This window comes from Syngnathus floridae, unplaced genomic scaffold (genome assembly GCF_059516105.1).
Source record: "Syngnathus floridae isolate MCC-2025c unplaced genomic scaffold, RoL_Sflo_1.0 HiC_scaffold_42, whole genome shotgun sequence".
NCBI classification, from domain to species: Eukaryota; Metazoa; Chordata; class Actinopteri; order Syngnathiformes; family Syngnathidae; genus Syngnathus; species Syngnathus floridae.
Window position 1 is genome coordinate 117,751 of NW_028284071.1, and position 19,453 is coordinate 137,203.

At 47.4% G+C, this 19,453-nt stretch overlaps 1 protein-coding gene and 1 long non-coding RNA gene across 2 annotated transcripts; both read left to right on the forward strand.

Moving 5' to 3' along the window:
* The first annotated feature begins 6,314 nt into the window (after positions 1-6,314).
* Positions 6,315-7,012, forward strand: LOC148378465 (uncharacterized). The gene is made up of 3 exons (XR_015855862.1): positions 6,315-6,510; positions 6,597-6,695; positions 6,785-7,012. It is a non-coding gene; the product is annotated as an uncharacterized LOC148378465 (long non-coding RNA).
* Positions 7,013-7,144: 132 nt separating this feature from the next.
* LOC148378466 (janus kinase and microtubule-interacting protein 3-like) lies at positions 7,145-18,765 on the forward strand. The gene is made up of 5 exons (XM_088367874.1): positions 7,145-7,204; positions 7,266-7,334; positions 7,411-7,488; positions 7,545-7,778; positions 18,754-18,765. Exons 2-5 carry the CDS (start codon positions 7,311-7,313, stop codon positions 18,763-18,765), a joined length of 348 nt encoding a protein of 115 aa, XP_088224000.1. The 5' UTR covers positions 7,145-7,204; positions 7,266-7,310.
* The last annotated feature ends 688 nt before the right edge of the window (positions 18,766-19,453 follow it).

Sequence of the window (19,453 nt, forward strand, 5' to 3'; positions counted from 1 at the left end):
TCATTCATTTCACCAAATAACTTCACGCAGGTGGATAACGGCCGTCTCGGTCACGCTATGTTGCGTGATGCAGTTTTGAAGAACCAAATGCATTTATTCAATGAATAAGTCAAGCTAGTTCTATGTTTATGATGTTGTAAGTTACGGTACCGATTGAAGTTGAGTTCGAAGCCAGTGGAAAACAGCGCTGCGTTTGTGCTCTCCAGGTACAAATGTTGTGATCTCTGACTGACGACCGGGCGAGACTCGAGTAAGAGATGTCCAAACGAGCTCCGGCAGGGCGGGCCAAGGCGGAGCGAACGGACGCCCTTCAGGCCGCCAATGACGAGCTGAGAACCAAACTGATGGACGTCCAGTTAGAACTTCAGCAGGAGAAGAACAAGGTGAAAACCTCAACAGACAGACACTGCCTGCCTCCCTGCCTGCCTCCCTGCCTGCCTCCCTGCCTGCCTCCCTCCCTCCCAGTTTTCCCGATGTAGATTAGACATGCGTGTGCCATGACTGTGTCAGCCTACATCAACAAATGCACCGAGGACGTCAGCACCACTAAGAATATCATCACCCGGGGCAACCAACGACCCTGGATGACTGAGGAGGTACGTCAAACGCTACGAGCGCGGAACTCTGCCTTCAAGTCTGGCGACAAGGAGACACTGAGGACAGCGAGAGCCAACTTGAACCGTGCCATCAGGATAGCGAAGCGAGACCGCAGTCGAAAATTTCAGGATCGTTTCCACGACGTCAAAAACATCAGGAGTATGTGGCAAGGCATACGGGCGATTACAGACTACAACTCACCCTCCCCCCCCCCGGTGGGTGTAGTTGATGCTGACTTTCTAAATGGTCTAAATAACTTCTTTGGGAGGTTCGAGGCACTAAACGGCACTCCAGCAGTTAAAACTGTCCCCCATCAGGAAGAGGAGGTACTCTGCCTTGACTCCGCCGATGTGTTGAAGACCCTGAGGAGAGTCAACCCCTGTAAGGCCCCTGGCCCCGACAACATTCCTGGGCGTGTGTTCAGGGAATGTGCAAGTCATCTGGCTGGGGTCATCACAGACATTTTTAACACCTCGCTGGGCCAAGCCACAGTGCCGGCGTGCTTTAAGACTGCCTCCATCATTCCGGTGCCGAAGAAACCTCAAATCACCTCATTTAATGATTACCGGCCTGTTGCACTGACTCCGGTTATGATGAAGTGCTTCGAAAGGCTGCTTAAAGGTCACATCGTTTCCAGACTCCCCCTATTATTTGACCCGTTCCAGTTTGCCGACCGGCAAAACCGCTTCACTCAGGACGCCATCTCCTCCGTTCTTCACCTGAGCCTGGCTCACCTGGAGGAGAAGAACACCCATGTGCGGAGGCTGTTCCTGGACTTCAGCTCAGCGTTTAACACCATCATCCCACAGCATCTGGTAGGAAAATTGGAACACCTGGGCTTCAACACCCCCCTTCGCAACTGGCTGCTAGACTTCCTCACCAACAGACCTCAGTCAGTCCGGGTCGGACAGAACACCTCTGATGTCATCACCCTCAGCACAGGCTCCCTTCAGGGCTGCGTCCTGAGCCCCCTGCTGTGCACCCTGATGACACACGACTGCGTCCTCAGGTTCACCACCAATCACATCGTGAAGTCAGCAGACGACACAACGGTGGTGGGGCTCATCAGAGACAACAACGACCTGGACTACAGAGAGGAGGTGGAGCAGCTGGTGGGCTGGTGCAGAGAAAACAGCCTGATCCTGAATGAGGAGAAGATGAAGGAGATCATCGTCGACTTCAGGAAAAAACAGCCTCACCACGCTCCACTGATCATCAACAGCTCAGCTGTGGAGGTGGTCAGCACCACCAAATTCCTGGGGGTCCACATCACAGAAGACCTCACCTGGACTATGAACACTACGGCACTGGTCAAGAGGGCACAGAAGCGCTTGTACTTCCTGCGGAGGATGAGGAGAGCCCACCTGCCCCCACCCATCATGAGGACGTTCTACAGGAGCACCATAGAGAGCATTCTGACAAGCTGTCTCTCTGTGTGGTGTGGAGGCTGCACCGCCTCCGATTGGAAGAACGTGAGGAGAGTGGTGAGGACAGCAGAGAGGATCATAGGGGCTCCTCTTCCCTCCATTCAGGACATTTCATCTCAGCGCTGCATGTCCCGTGCCCGTAACATCATCAATGACCCATCACACCCCCACCATGGACTGTTCTCCCTGCTGCCCTCTGGGAAGAGGTTTGCAGCATCCGCTGCAGGTCCACCAGGTTCTGCAACAGCTTTTTCCCTGCTGTCATCAGACTGTTGAACACTAGAACTGTTGAGCTCTAAACTGAACTCTGCATCACACATTCACAGAACTGTACTTTATGACACTACGGACCTCTATCTTGCACTATCTCGCACTACCAACTTTACTGAACTTGTATAAACCCTTTAAATAGAAGTTTAATACATGGTTTAGCATTCCTCTGCACACTCTTGAATACTGTTTTGCCTACTTGCACTATTGCATAATTATCACTGCTGCACTTTATACTTATTTTTAATATATATATATATATATATATAGTATATATGTATATATATATATTTTCATAGGATATGTTACTTCTATTCAACTGCAATATCACTACTTTGTTGTAAGACGTATGCAACGGAATTTCGTTTTGTATGCACCATGTGCAGACAAGATGACAATAAAGTTTGTCTAAGTCTAAGTCTAAGTCATGTCAGGTCAGCTGTCTGGAGAGAGAGAGAAGTCAGGACCTGCGGGCGGAGCACCACCGTGCCACCGCCGCCATGACGGAACTCAAAAGCAAACTCCATGAGGAGAAGCAGAAAGAGTTAGCCATTACCAGGGAGACATTACTGCGGCAGCATGAAATGGAGCTGATGAGAGTGATCAAAATCAAAGATGGAGAGATCCAGCGACTGAATGCCTTGGTCCTCAGCCTGAGGGACGGCTCCATGGACAAGGTGATCCGCTCTATCCGTGTCTGACTATCCGCACGCCACGTCGGGCTTCGATGCGGCCGCTACCGTATTGTGTAGCTTGTCCCCAGTAAGCGTCGCGGCGCTCCGTTGCGGTCTCAACGGCCCGGTGTGGCGCAATGTCTGCTCAGGTGAGGAGGGGGGGCGCTTTGCTGGCGGAGGTGGAGGAGACGCGGCGGTGTCGGGAGACCGAGCGGTGTCGCCTCCACCAGGAGCGCGGAAGAAGCCCTGGCAGCGGCCCAGCAGGCCTGGCAGTCCCGAGCGGCCGAGCTCCGATCGGCTCATCACCAGCATCGGGAGGAGCTGAGCCGAACCAAGAGAGACTGCGAGAGGGAGATCCGCCGACTGGTAGGACTGATCAGATGCGCGGTGCGTGGCTATGTTCCCAATTTCGTTGTATACCTGCAGTGCAATGACACCTAAGGCATTCTATTCTATTCTATTTCACAAGAAGAAAATGTCCGGTTGCTCGCTTCGCTTTTGTCACAGCAAAGGTGTTCTAGTCGATTCAAGAAAAAAATTGGCCGGTTGCTCTCTTTGTTTTTGTCACAATTCTGGCAAATGAGTTTGCCCGCCTGCCTGAGCGCTCCCCGTTTGTACATCCAGACGGATGAGATCAAGCTGAAAGACAGAGCGGTTAGTGTTTTGGATGAAGCCCTGGGGCCGGCCACGTCCACCGCCTTCAGCTGCAGACTCAGGCTGCCGAGCAGCAGATCGCTGCCCTGAGGGATTCCCAAAGGGCGGGCCTAAACTACCCTGGAAGTGGGGTCAACGCCGCTACTAGCAATCCTCTTCATTGCGTAAGCCACCTCATCACACACTTGCAGTACGCATGACTTAGTTCGTTGCTGGAGGAAGGTAGCACAAAAACAGTTTTGAACTTTGAACGAGTGCTTGTGTGTGTGTGTTGCGGGGCGTTTTCAGTCTCAGGAGGATCGGGACACGCGACGGTTTCATCTGAAAATCGCTGAGCTCAGCGCAGTCATCAGGAAACTGGAGGATCGAAACGCCCTGCTTTCTGAAGAGCGCAATGAACTGGTAATTTATTGACGGCACGCTTGAAGGTTTGCGCTACGTTTGATGCGCGCCATCCAGCGAGGCACCCATTGCGCTTGCTTATTAGTTGAGCGGCGCGGCGAGTCGGTTGCCTGGTAGATGTCTTTTATTGGGAGCCAAAGCCACGATTCCGTTCAAACCGATGCAAAAGGAATGGATACGTTCTGGCCCGCGTGTTGTGCGTCTTTCACATCCCGCACTTCATGCTTGCAGCTAAAGCGACTGAGAGAAACAGAAAGCCAGTTTCTGCCACTCCTGTACAAAAACAAACGCCTGAGCAGGAAGAATGAAGAACTCTCGCTGGTGCTGTGTCGCCTTGAAAACAAAGTGCGCTTTGTCACCCAGGAGAACGAGGAGATGGCAAGCTTGGTAAGTCGACGCGGACAACGGCGGCGTGCCAACAGAGTCCACTGCATTTGTGTTCCACAGAGAAGGCCTAGTTCGCTCAATGACCTGGACCGCGGTTGCGGCCAGCAGGACGGTGAAATGGAGTTCCTTCAAGTTGTGGAGCAGCGGCACATCATCGACGACTTGTCCAAGGTCTTCAGGCAGGCGACTCGGTGCACGTACGGCAGCGCCGCGCTCGCTCGCTGTCGCCAGGAAACCTTTTCCGTCCAAAGCTTGGCCGGCGGCCGCCATCCAAAAAATTGGCCCCTTAAATTCCGACCTTTCAAGCAGGAGCATTGTGCGCACGCGTTTGAACACGCTTTAGACTTGTTTTGCCGTTTTCAGCAGCTCAAAGCTCCCGTTTTGTCAGCGCCTTTGCCACTCGCTGTGCGCTGAAAACGACGGACTTGCCCGGCTGCTCAGCCCGTCAACCATGAGCCGCGAGCGCGACGTCATTGTCCGTAGGCAGCTAGTGGCAAAATGCACCCTGTTAGAGTTGCGCTCGCTCCAACTTATTTTGCAAGAACCACACGGGAGACAAGTAAGTTCTTTTGGACACCTGCAGGTGGAGAGTCCATCCGTTGTACGAATGAAGTCTGACTCTCGGCTCCTGCACGAGCATTTTAATTAAGAGAAACAGGGTGGGTGTAAGAGTGGATTGAATAGAGGAAGCCCTTGACCTCTAGTCAAAACATAGCAAGGGGTGTTTTACGACTTTGTGTAGGAAGGGATAAGCGATAGGGATAAATAAGGGATAAATAATATTATTTATTACAGGTCGCAGTCAAAGTCAAAGCAACACAATGATACGATAAAGATAATCTGGAAAACCCTGACACACCCTGTAGTTGTCACTTTTGGAAAAGACGAGCGTCCCTCCAATCATCGCCGGTGACGTGTTTTTCAGGCTCTGGAGACAGGAGCTCATGTCAGAAATGTCATTGTGAGTCGCGTTTGTTTCTGCGCCGGAGCCGTTCGTTCCCTTTGCATCCAAAGAATCTCAAAGGCGGATTATTTGTGTCGACAGGAGAGAGATTTGCTGCTACGATACCGACGTCGAGAATCTCTGAGGAGGAACAAAGCGTGAGGTCCTGCAAGGTGAGTCTGTTTGTTTGCGGCTGCTTGGTGTTGCGCAAGATGAAATGGCCTTTTTCTCGCTATCGTTCCTCTCGTCGATTCATCGTGAGGTGTCGCTTCAGTTTGTTCAGAGAGATGTTTGCTTCCGCGCCCGCAGGTCATCGAAACATTTTACGGCTACGACGAAGACGTGTTGGTGGACTCGGACGGATCGTCCTTGTCTTTTCACACCGACAGAACCCCCGACACGGAACCCGAAGAGGTAGCCCGCCATTTCTGCCAGCGTATTGGCACCAAACATTCCTCTTCAGCCTGGAATCGGACTCGTCTTTGCGTCGCGGGTGCTTTGTCGCCGGTCTGACTGATTCTGGTACTAGTGCTGTGTTGCATTGGTGTGTGCATGAAGAGGCGGAGCTTCGCTACCGCCAGCTGACGCAAGAATATCAAGCGCTGCAACGAGCCTACGCTCTGCTAGCCCAGACCAGCGAAAGGGGACTACGACGCCGAGAAGGAGATCAAGGTGGCGCCCCTTCCCGCAACCCCCGGCCGGGTCGCAGCCTCCCCGTTCTCACCCAGCCTCGGGTGTTCTCTGGTCTGAAAGGAGGAGGAGGAGCCTCCCTCCTCCTCCTTTCAGACCAGAGAAAAGCTGATGGTAGAAATGGGTCACTATCAAAGCAGAGTAGCAGATCTGGAGTCAGCGCTGAAGCAACAAGGACAGGTAAGCTCATCAATGAGCACACCTTTTTCTCAGACAAAATAGCTACATTCTTCAGTCACTCATCCGTCTGGCATTACTGGACCAACCCCCCCCCCCCCCCCCCCCCCCGAACGTGGCTGGGAAAATGCGGAGAAAAGCAAATGTCATTTTCCAGTCAACCAAAGAATTTGTGGATGAAAATGACACAACATTCCAAAGCTGTCCACGCGTTTGTCTCTTCTAGAATGTCAAGTGGGTGGAGGAGAAGCAGCTGCTGCGTCAGAGCAATCAGCAGTTGGCCGAAAAGGTGACGGAAAGAAAGGCGCTGGGCGGAGTCGCTTGGCGTCACACCTGTCGGGAAGCCCCGCAGATGAGGTCTGACTGTCTTTTCAGGTCAGGCGGATGGAGGCGGAAGAAGCGCGTCTGAAAGAGCACATCCAGGATATCCGAGACCAAAACGAACTGCTTGAGTTCCGCATCCTGGAGCTGGAGGTGGGAAGACTCGCACAAGCGTGTTGAGGCCAGAGATGTGACGGACGGACGGACGGACGGACGGACGGATGCATGCCTCTGCCTTTCAGGAGAGGGAGTGGCGCTCCCCCGTCTTGAAGTTTCTGCAAGTCCGTTTCCCAGACGGCCTCAGCCCTTTGCAGATCTACTGCGAGGCCGAGGGCGTGAGCGTACGTAAGGCGTCCCTCGCAACCCTAACCTTAACCCGAGGTCCCAGAACACCTTACATTGCTCCTTGCGCCTTTCCCCCGGACATCGTCATCAGTGATCTGATGAAGAAGCTGGACATCCTGGGCTATAACGCCGTAAGTGTATGTCGAACTCCTTATGTTCGCACTCCACGAGACTCGGCGGCTCAAATGTGACTTTTGGAAGGCTTTGCGCTGAAAGAAGCTTGTTGACGCTGTGCCTTTGGGCTCTTGCAGAATCTCACCAACGAGGAGCAGGTGGTCGTGATTCACGCCAGGACCCTTCTCACCCTAGCCGAGAAGGTAACGCGCACGTCCACGCACGCTCTCGCATTCTGCTTATGTGACAGCAGCCTTTCCTCAGTGGTTAGAATACATCAAAGTGACCAAGTCAGCACTTCAACAGAAGATGTTGGACATTGAAAGTGAGAAGGTAGACAGACACGCGACATCAGCCAAGGGGAACTCCGGCAATGTGCCCCAACAATTCTGACCTTGAGCTGTGCTAGGATATGTTCTGCAAGCAGAAGGGCTACCTGGATGAAGAGTTGGACTTCAGGAAGTGTTCCATGGACCAGGCTCATAAGGTAAGCCGCCCTCAAATCTCCCGCCGGACCACTGATGGACGAGGATTGCGGCCCAGAGGATCCTGGAGCTGGAGGCCATGTTGTACGAGGCGCTACCGCAGCGGGACTGCCCCGCCACGGACGGCGAAAAAGCCAGCCACGCTGGCGTGAATGACGTGCTGACGGCGGATCAGAGAGAAGAGCTTAGGAGCGCCGTGGACCAATGGAAGCGAGCCCTGATGTGCGAGTTGAGGGAGCGCGACGCTTGCATCCTCCAAGAGAGAATGGATCTGCTGCACAGCGCGCAACAGGTAAGGGCCCAAAGCCAGCCCGGCACTTACTTGCACGCTTACTGGCTTTTGAATGCCACTTTCCATTTGTCCGTCCTAGAGGAACAAAGAGCTGAAAGAATTCATCGAAGCTCAGAAGAGACAAATCAAACAATTGGAGGAGAAGTTTCTGTTTCTCTTTCTATTCTTCTCCTTGGCCTTCATTCTGTGGCCCTAACACCAGCTGGTGAGTGAGCTCCATCGGCACCGCACTCGACACCTCCGATACACTGCCAGCCGGTCTCAGACGTTGGCAGACGCTCCGATGCCAACGTATACCCCCCGCCACGGTGACAGAGGCACCGCGTCACACCGGCGCTCATCCAATCAGAAGGCAGGAAAAGCAAATTCACATGCAGGGCACTTTTGAACCAGAAGAGAGCGCCACAAAAAACGGTTGTTGCCCCAAACGCGCACTAAAAAGGGTCAGAATAACAAGAGTCCCACTGGCCAGCCGGGGCCACCCGTCCAGCTGTTTCTTCAGGGGGGAAAAAAATTGGAGTCACCGGTGAGTACATTTTGCATTTAGTTCTGCTTTTCTGCTTCTGTCTTCAAGTGTGTGGCATCCTGCGATCAAAGAGTCAGCCAACCCCAAAGCGGTTGACCTCAACGTCCCACCACCATGCCTACCAGAGCAGGTGACGTGATGCTTTGGACATCCTTCCGTCTCAGATGCCCAAAAGTACTCTTTGCCACATCTGCGGCAATACGGTGTCTTTTCAAAGGTGCAAATAAATCCAGCGTGGGCGGAACACGCACGTCTTCGGTTTTTCCCGCTTTGTTTGTGTGACAGCTGTTGTGAAAATTTTATACAAATAAAGTTGTATAGTACAGGTTTGGCCAAGCCGCAACTCCCGAACCGCATGCGGCTCTTTTATGTTCATATCAACATTTGTGTGTGTGTGTGTGTGTGTGTGTGTGGGGGGGGGGGGGGGGTTGTGCGTGTTGTGCGTGTTGGCTTCACTTGAGTTCAATTTGGTATTTTGGTCAAAAGCGCATGTGGTGAAATTCCACAAAGTAGGATGGGCAAACACATTTCTTTAAACTATGAGTGTCAATTGGGCTCTCGAAATGGCAGGGAAAAGATGCACAGCAAAACGAAAATACGTAGATGAACACAGGACGTTTTAATCAGAGTGGGAAAGTTTCTATTTTTTGTTGAACGTGATGGCAAACCATTCTGCCTGATATGTCAGACCTCAGCGCATTTCAAAGATTCAAATCTTCAGCGCCATGCACTTCAGCTCACTCCATGCTAACATTGATCAGGCGTCGAACCCGCATCATCATGCTTAAGAGGTGGCCATGCTAACCAGTGCGCCATTATGTCAACGCATAATAACTAAGTCTACTGGTCAAAACAGCGGTTACTATATGACGTCGCTACGTCGTGGTCACGTGACGCAGACAAGACGTCAATGGACGTGGGCAGAGTTAACTTGTTTAAAAGGGAGTAGGCAGAAGAAATATTTAATTTATTTAAATCTATTTTGAGTGCACACCATTATGCCAATGCATAACAACTGTAAATCTACTAAACAAAACAGCGGTTGCTATATGACATCTGCCACGTCGTGGTCACGTGACATACGTGACGTCGATGGGCGTAACTTTCGCCGGAATTCAAATCCGCGGGGAGAGTTAACTTGTTTAAAAGAGAGTGGGCAGAAGAATTATTTAATTTATTTAAATCTATTTGGTGTGTGCGCCATTATGTCAATGCATAACAACTGTAAGTCTACTAAACAAATCAGCGGTTGCTATTTGACGTCTGCCACGTCGTGGTCACGTGACGCGGACGTGACGTCGACGCCTACTTTACATCCCACCGATCACAGGACTCCTCGGCTGCATAACCGGCCCCCTTCCCAACCAATCGGATTTGCTATACGCGAAAACGACGCCAATGGAAAGAGCTTCCGCCCAAATTTAAATCCGTGGGCGTGGCTCGCAGCAGGAAGTAGGAAAATGGCGGCGATGTTGACAAAGACACAGCGGATGGTAACATACGACTAACAAGAGAAATATTTTTATTTTCTGCTTGCAACTGGACCGTCCAGAGCGTACACGGTAAGTACAACTCATCGTTTTTAAAAAGAAGTACTTTTGTTGCCCTGAAAAGCGAGTGAGCGTGGCGTTTGTGGGGGACGTCGAATTTCGACGATTCTTTCTGGTCAACGGTTGTAAATGATTGTGTTGATTAAAAAAGAAAACTTGATGTAACTCTACTTTTAACTGCCGTTTCAGATAGATTTGGAATTGCATCACATCCAATTTTGCCTAGAGCGTACACGGTAAGTAACACTCGTTGTGTTTAAGGAGATTTACGTTTGTAATAGCAGAAGTGTAGCCGCGTTGCGTTGTACGTGTGAATGTTGGTCCGGGCGAAATGTTAATGTTTAATTTCATTCCTTTAGGTTCCACGGTGTTTGTTGGCTGCAAGTTTTCCACTGCAAGAAGAGGCTCATATCATTGACCAGGAGCGAGCTACAATGGTGAGTAGCCATAACATTTATGTTAAACACTTCCTATTTCATGTCTAACAGTACTTGATTTAACAAATAACCATAAATAAATACAGTGTGGGCACTGAAGTTAACATATGTGATTATACTGCCTAATCTGTCACCGAGTAGATTGTTGCAAAGTAATATAAGATCCAAAGTTGTAATTCAGAATAGTTTTCAAAAGAAGGCCATTAGAATTATATACAAGTCTGATTACCCTGAACAAGCTATTAATTAAATCACAAATTCTTCAATTCAAAGATTTGGTAGATTATCAGACAAATAATGTCTAACAGTAATTGATTTAACACATCACGATAAGTAGATTGAGTGTGGGCACTCTCAAGTTAACATATGTGATTATACTGCCTAATCTGTTACAGAGTATGTTGTTGCCAAGTAATGTAGAACAGATCCAAAGTAGTAATCCAGAATAGTTTTGAAGAGGCCATTAGAATGATAAACAAATCTGATTACCTTGAACATAATAACAAGCTAAGTGTTTAATATGTCCTATGAAGTCAAAATTGGGCACCATCATGTGGTGAAATTTGGAATTGCATCACATCCAATTTTGCCTGGGAACAAACAGATTACATAAATCTTAGTTTTGAATAAGCCACTCCTTCTCAAACAAGTAAACTCTGCCCATTTTGCGCAGTAGATGTTCTGTTAATATCTAGTATTTATACAAAGTCATAATTTAAATTGCTTTCAACCTTCATTCATCGGTTCAACCAACATTACTCGCTCTTATTACCAACTTGTATTGATTTAACTAAGCGTTTAATACTTCCTATCAGGTCTCAAATCGAGATTTGGCAAAATACAATTTCAGCAAATCCAATTTTGCCAGGGAACAAAAATAGATTAAATAAACTAAATAAGTCCTCTTCCCATTAAATAAATCAGAAAAGTCTGTCTTGTAACCAGTCCTCTTCAAACAAGTAAAGTCTGCCCATTTTGTGCCGTAGATTTTGTGTCTATGCCTAGTATTTAAACAAAATCATAATTTAAACGACTTCTTTCCTTCATTCACTTTGGAAATTTGGAATTGCAGCAAATCGAATTTTGGCAGGGAACAAAAATAGATCAATTAAACTAAATAAGTCTTCTTCCCATTAAATAAATTAAAAAAGTCTGTCTTGTAACCAGTCCTTTTCAAACAAGTAAAGTCTGCCCATTTTGTGCCGTCGATTTTGTGTTAATGCCTAGTATTTATACAAAATCATAATTTAAAGGACTTCATTCCTTCATTCACTTTGGAAATTTGGAATTGCAGCACATCAAATTTTGCCTGGGAAGAAAAGTAGATTAAATAAATTTAATAAGTCTTACTACTTCCCATTAAATAAATTAAATACGTCTTACTTGTTCCCACTCCTTTTCAAAACAGTAGTTTAAAACGAGGGCCCTTCACTCAATCTTTAACCCCAACCCCGCACGTTGTGTTGTATCTGTGAATGTTGGTTGTGGCCAAATGATAGTTTTCTTTCATTCGTTTAGGTTCCAAGAAAACTTGATGTAACTCTACTTTTAACTGCCGTTTCAGATAAGCGGGTATTACGTCGCAGTCATGTGCCGTGGATATGACGTAATTGCCCGAACCTCCGCCAAAATTCAAATCTGTTGGCGCGATGGCCGTGAGCCACTGAGCAGCGACGATTATCAACAGAAATATCTTTATTTTCTGCTTGCAACTGGACCGTCTAGAGCGTACACGGTAAGTAACACTCATTGTGTTTAAGGAGATTTACGTTTGTAATAGCAGAAGTGTAGCCGCGTTGCGTTGTACGTGTGAAAATTGGTCGAGGCGAAATGTTAATGTTTAATTTCATTCCTTTAGGTTCCACGGTGTTTGTTGGCTGCAAGTTTTCCACTGCAAGAAGAGGCTCGTATCATTGACCAGGAGCGAGCTACAATGGTGAGTAGCCATAACATTTATGTTAAACACTTCCTATTTCATGTCTAACAGTACTTGATTTAACAAATAACCATAAATAAATACAGTGTGGGCACTGAAGTTAACATATGTGATTATACTGCCTAATCTGTCACGGAGTAGATTGTTGCAAAGTAATATAAGATCCAAAGTTGTAATTCAGAATAGTTTTCAAAAGAAGGCCATTAGAATTATATACAAGTCTGATTACCCTTAACATAACAACAAGCTATTAATTAAATCACAAATTCTTCAATTCAAAGATTTGGTAGATTATCAGACAAATAATGTCTAACAGTAATTGATTTAACACATCACGATAAGTAGATTGAGTGTGGGCACTCTCAAGTTAACAGATATGATTATACTGCCTAATCTGTTACAGAGTATGTTGTTGCCAAGTAATGTAGAATAGATCCAAAGTAGTAATCCAGAATAGTTTTGAAGAGGCCATTAGAATAATAAACAAATCTGATTACCTTGAACATAATAACAAGCTAAGTGTTTAATATGTCCTATGAAGTCAAAATTGGGCACCATCATGTGGTGAAATTTGGAATTGCATCACATCCAATTTTGCCTGGGAACAAACAGATTAAATAAATCTTAGTTTTGAATAAGCCACTCCTTCTCAAACAAGTAAACTCTGCCCATTTCGCGCAGTAGATGTTCTGTTAATATCTAGTATTTATACAAAGTCATAATTTAAATTGCTTTCAACCTTCATTCATCGGTTCAACCAACATTACTCGCTCTTATTACCAACTTGTATTGATTTAACTAAGCGTTTAATACTTCCTATCAGGTCTCAAGGCAAGATTTGGCAAAATACAATTTCAGCAAATCCAATTTTGCCAGGGAACAAAAATAGATTAAATAAACTAAATAAGTCTTCTTCCCATTAAATAAATCAGAAAAGTCTGTCTTGTAACCAGTCCTCTTCAAACAAGTAAAGTCTGCCCATTTTGTGCCGTAGATTTTGTGTCTATGCCTAGTATTTAAACAAAATCATAATTTAAACGACTTCTTTCCTTCATTCACTTTGGAAATTTGGAATTGCAGCAAATCGAATTTTGCCAGGGAACAAAAATAGATCAATTAAACTAAATAAGTCTTCTTCCCATTAAATAAATTAAAAAAGTCTGTCTTGTAACCAGTCCTTTTCAAACAAGTAAAGTCTGCCCATTTTGTGCCGTCGATTTTGTGTTAATGCCTAGTATTTATACAAAATCATAATTTAAAGGACTTCATTCCTTCATTCACTTTGGAAATTTGGAATTGCAGCACATCAAATTTTGCCTGGGAAGAAAAGTAGATTAAATAAATTTAATAAGTCTTACTACTTCCCATTAAATAAATTAAATACGTCTTACTTGTTCCCACTCCTTTACAAAAAAGTAGTTTAAAACGAGGTCCCTTCACTCAACCTTTAACCCTATTTATTCACCTTCTAGGCTAAGTGTTAAAGGCTAAGTGTTAAAGGCTAAGTGTTAAAGGCTAAGTGTTAGAGGCTAAGTGCCAGAGGCTAGGCGCCAGAGGCGAGTTTTTGTGGGCTGAAGTTTTAGTGGGGTTAGTGTGAATACAATCCAAAAGAATACAACAGAATACAATACAATAGAATATAATACATAGATTAAATTCAATAGCTCTTACTACTTCCCATTAAATAAATTAAATACGTCTTACTTGTTCCCAATCCTTTTCAAAAAAGTAGTTTAAAACGAGGGCCCTTCACTCAACCTTTAACCTCAACCCCGCACGTCACATTGTGTTGTATCTGTGAATGTTGGTTGTGGCCAAATGATAGTTTTCTTTCATTCGTTTAGGTTCCACGGTGTTTGTTGGCTATGTTTTCCACTGTCAGAAGGATGAAAATACAAAGTACAACGCTTGGACGTGGGCGAAGACGTCACCGGTGAGTCCTTCCTTCCTATTTATTTACCTTCTAGATGCTAGAGGCTAAGTGTTAGAGGCTAAGTGTTAGAGGCTAAGTGTTAAACACAATACGAACAACACAACGATACTGCACTGAACAACACGATACCGCACTGAGAAACACGATACCGCACTGAACAACACGATACCGCACTGAACAACACCATGCCGCACTGAACACCATGCCACACTGAACAACACCATCCCGCACTGAACAACACCATGCCGCACTAAACAACACCATGCCGCACTGAACAGCACCATGCCTCACTGAACGACACCATGCCGCACTGAAAGACACCATGCCGCACTGAACGACACCATGCCGCACTGAAAGACACCATCCCGCACTGAACACCATGCCGCACTGAACAACACCATCCTGCACTGAACAACACCATCCCGCACTGAACAACACCATGCCGCACTGAACAACATTATGCCGCACTGAACATTATGCCGCACTGAACAACACCATGCCGCACTGAACAACACCATGCCGCACTGAACAACATTATGCCGCACTGAACAACACCATGCCGCACTGAACAACACCATGCCGCACTGAACAACACCATGCCGCACTGAACAACATTATGCCGCACTGAACAACACCATGCCGCACTGAACAACACCATCCTGCACTGAACAACACCATTCCGCATTGAACACCATGCCGCACTGAACAACACCATCCCGCACTGAACAACACCATCCCGCACTGAACAACACCATGCCGCACTGAACAACATTATGCCGCACTGAACAACATTATGCCGCACTGAACAACACCATGCCGCACTGAACAACACCATGCCGCACTGAACAACACCATGCCGCACTGAACAACATTATAACGCACTGAACAACACCATCCCGCACTGAACAACACCATGCCGCACTAAACAACATTATGCCGCACTGAACAACATTATGCCGAAATGAACAACACCATGCCGCACTGAACAACACCATGCCGCACTGAACAACACCATCCTGCACTGAACAACACCATCCCGCACTGAACAACACCATGCCGCACTGAACAACACCATGCCGCACTGAACAACACCATGCCGCAATGAACAACACCATCCCGCACTGAACAACACCATCCCGCACTGAACAACACCATGCCGCACTGAACAACACCATGCCGCACTGAACAACACCATCCTGCACTGAACAACACCATGCCGCACTGAACAACACCATGCCGCACTGAACAACACCATGCCGCACTGAACAACATTATGCCGCACTGAACAACATTATGCCGCACTAAACAACACCATGCCGCACTGAACAACACCATCCTGCACTGAACAACACCATTCCGCATTGAACACCATGCCGCACTGAACAACACCATCCCGCACTGAACAACACCATCCCGCACTGAACAACACCATGCCGCACTGAACAACATTATGCCGCACTGAACAACATTATGCCGCACTGAACAACACCATGCCGCACTGAACAACACCATGCCGCACTGAACAACACCATGCCGCACTGAACAACATTATAACGCACTGAACAACACCATCCCGCACTGAACAACACCATGCCGCACTAAACAACATTATGCCGCACTGAACAACATTATGCCGAAATGAACAACACCATGCCGCACTGAACAACACCATGCCGCACTGAACAACACCATCCTGCACTGAACAACACCATCCCGCACTGAACAACACCATGCCGCACTGAACAACACCATGCCGCACTGAACAACACCATGCCGCAATGAACAACACCATCCCGCACTGAACAACATTATGCCGCACTGAACAACATTATGCCGCACTGAACAACATTATGCCGCACTGAACAACACCATGCCGCACTGAACAACACCATCCTGCACTGAACAACACCATCCCGCACAGAACAACACCATGCCGCACTGAACAACATTATGGCGCACTGAACAACATTATGGCGCACTGAACAACACCATGCCGCACTGAACAACACCATGCCGCACTGAACAACACCATGCCGCAATGAACAACACCATCCCGCACTGAACAACACCATGCCGCACTGAGCAACACCATGCCGCACTGAACAACACCATCCTGCACTGAACAACACCATGCCGCACTGAACAACACCATTCCGCACTGAACAACACCATGCCGCACTGAACAACATTACGCTGCACTGAACAACACCATGCCGCACTGAACAACACCATGCCGCACTGAACAACACCATGCCGCATTGAACAACACCATGCCGCATTGAACAACACCATGCCGCACTGAACAACACCATCCTGCACTGAACAACACCATGCCGCATTGAACAACACCATGCCGCACTGAACAACACCATCCTGCACTGAACAACACCATCCCGCACTGAACAACACCATCCCGCATTGAACAACACCATCCTGCACTGAACAACACCATGCCGCACTGAACAACACCATGCCGCACTGAACAACACCATGCCGCACTGAACAACACCATGCCGCACTGAACAACATTATGCCGCACTGAACAACACCATGCCGCACTGAACAACACCATGCCGCACTGAACAACACCATGCCGCACTGAACAACACGATCCCGCATTGAACAACACCATCCTGCACTGAACAACACCATGCCGCACTGAACAACACCATGCCGCACTGAACAACACCATTCCGCACTGAACAACACCATGCCGCACTGAACAACACCATCCTGCACTGAACAACACCATCCCGCACTGAACAACACCATGCCGCATTGAACAACACCATGCCGCACTGAACAACACCATCCTGCACTGAACAACACCATGCCGCACTGAACAACACCATGCCGCACTGAACAACACCATGCCGCACTGAACAACATTATGCCGCACTGAACAACATTATGCCGCACTAAACAACATTATGTCGCACTGAACAACACCATGCCGCACTGAACAACACCATGCTGCACTGAACAACATTATGCCGCACTGAACAACACGATCCCGCATTGAACAACACCATCCCGCAGTGAACAACACCATGCCGCATTGAACAACACCATGCCGCACTGAACAACACCATGCTGCACTGAACAACATTATGCTGCACTGAACAACACGATCCTGCATTGAACAACACCATGCCGCACTGAACAACACCATCCTGCACTGAACAACACCTTTCCACACTGAACAACACCATGCCGCACTGAACAACATTATGCCGCACTGAACAACACCATGCCGCACTGAACAACACCATGCCGCACTGAACAACACCATGCCGCACTGAACAACACCATGCCGCAATGAACAACACCATCCCGCACTGAACAACACCATGCCGCATTGAACAACACCATGCCGCACTGAACAACACCATCCCGCACTGAACAACACCACCCCGCACTGAACAACACGATCCCGCATTGAACAACACCATCCCGGACTGAACAACACCATGCCGCACTGAACAACACCATTCCGCACTGAACAACACCATGCCGCACTGAACAACACCATGCCGCACTGAACAACACCATGCCGCACTGAACAACACCATGCCGCACTGAACAACATTATGCCGCACTGAACAACACCATGCCGCACTGAACAACACCATCCCGCACTGAACAACACCATGCCGCATTGAACAACACCATGCCGCACTGAACAACACCATCCTGCACTGAACAACACCATCCCGCACTGAACAACACCATGCCGCACTGAACAACATTATGGCGCACTGAACAACATTATGCCGCACTGAACAACACCATGCCGCACTGAACAACACCATGCCGCACTGAACAACACCATGCCGCACTGAACAACATTATGCCGCACTGAACAACATTATGCCGCACTGAACAACACCATGCCGCACTGAACAACACCATGCCGCACTGAACAACACCATGCCGCACTGAACAACACGACGTCGCACTGAACAACACGACGCCGCACAGAACAACACGACGCCGCACAGAATAACACAATACCGCACAGAACAACACAATACCGCACAAACAGTTTTAGATAATATTACGTCGCAGTCATGTGACGCGGACATGACGTCAATAGGCGGAACTCACGGCAAAATTATAATCCGTGGGCGTGGCTTGCAACAGGAAGTAGGAAAGCGGCAGTTCTGGCAAACAAGACACAGCTGTTAGTAACACGATGACTAACAAGGCAAATATTTTTGTTTTCAGCTTGCAACTTGACCGTCTAGAGCGTACAAGGTAATTACAACTGTTTTTTTTTAGCCCTGAAAAGCAAGGGAGTGTGGCGTTTGGGAGGAATGTCGAACTCGGCGTCTGCTTCCAGCCACAGACGCCAAATTTCGACGATTATTTCGACTGGTCAACGGTTGTAAATTATTGCGTTGACTAAAAACTTTATTTAACTCTACTCTTAACTTTGCCGTTTCAGATATGCGGGTATTACACCGCGGAAATGACGTCAATAGGCTGAACTCTCGCCAAAATTCAAATCTGTGGGCGCAATGGCCTTGAGCGAGACACCGGATACAAACACGACGATTATCAACAGAAATATCTTTATTTTCCGCTTGCAAGTGGACCGTCTAGAGCGTACACGGTAAGTACAACTCATTGTGTTTAAAAAGATTTACGTTTGTGTAGTTTGCGTTGCGTTGTATCTGTGAATGTTGGTTGAGGCTAAATGTTAATGTTTAATTTCATTCCTTTAGGTTCCACGGTGTTTGTTGGCTGTATGTTTTCCACTGCAAGAAGAGGCTCGTATCATTGACCAGCAGGAGCTACAATGGTGAGTACCCCTTTCGTCTTCCATTTATGTTAAACACTTCCTATTTCATGTCTAACAGTACTCGATTTAACAAATAACCATAAATAAATACAGTGTGGGCAGTCACGTTAACATATGTGATTATCCTGCCTAATATGTTTATCACAAATATGTCACTAATCACTAATATGTTTATTTGTTTATCACAACACCTTTGGACCTTCAGCAATCGATTATTTACCTTCATCTACATAGAGACAGAACGATGGTGTCTTAAACATCTCATTCATTTCACCAAATAACTTCACGCAGGTGGATAACGGCCGTCTCGGTCACGCTATGTTGCGTGATGCAGTTTTGAAGAACCAAATGCATTTATTCAATGAATAAGTCAAGCTAGTTCTATGTTTATGATGTTGTAAGTTACGGTACCGATTGAAGTTGAGTTCGAAGCCAGTGGAAAACAGCGCTGCGTTTGTGCTCTCCAGGTACAAATGTTGTGATCTCTGA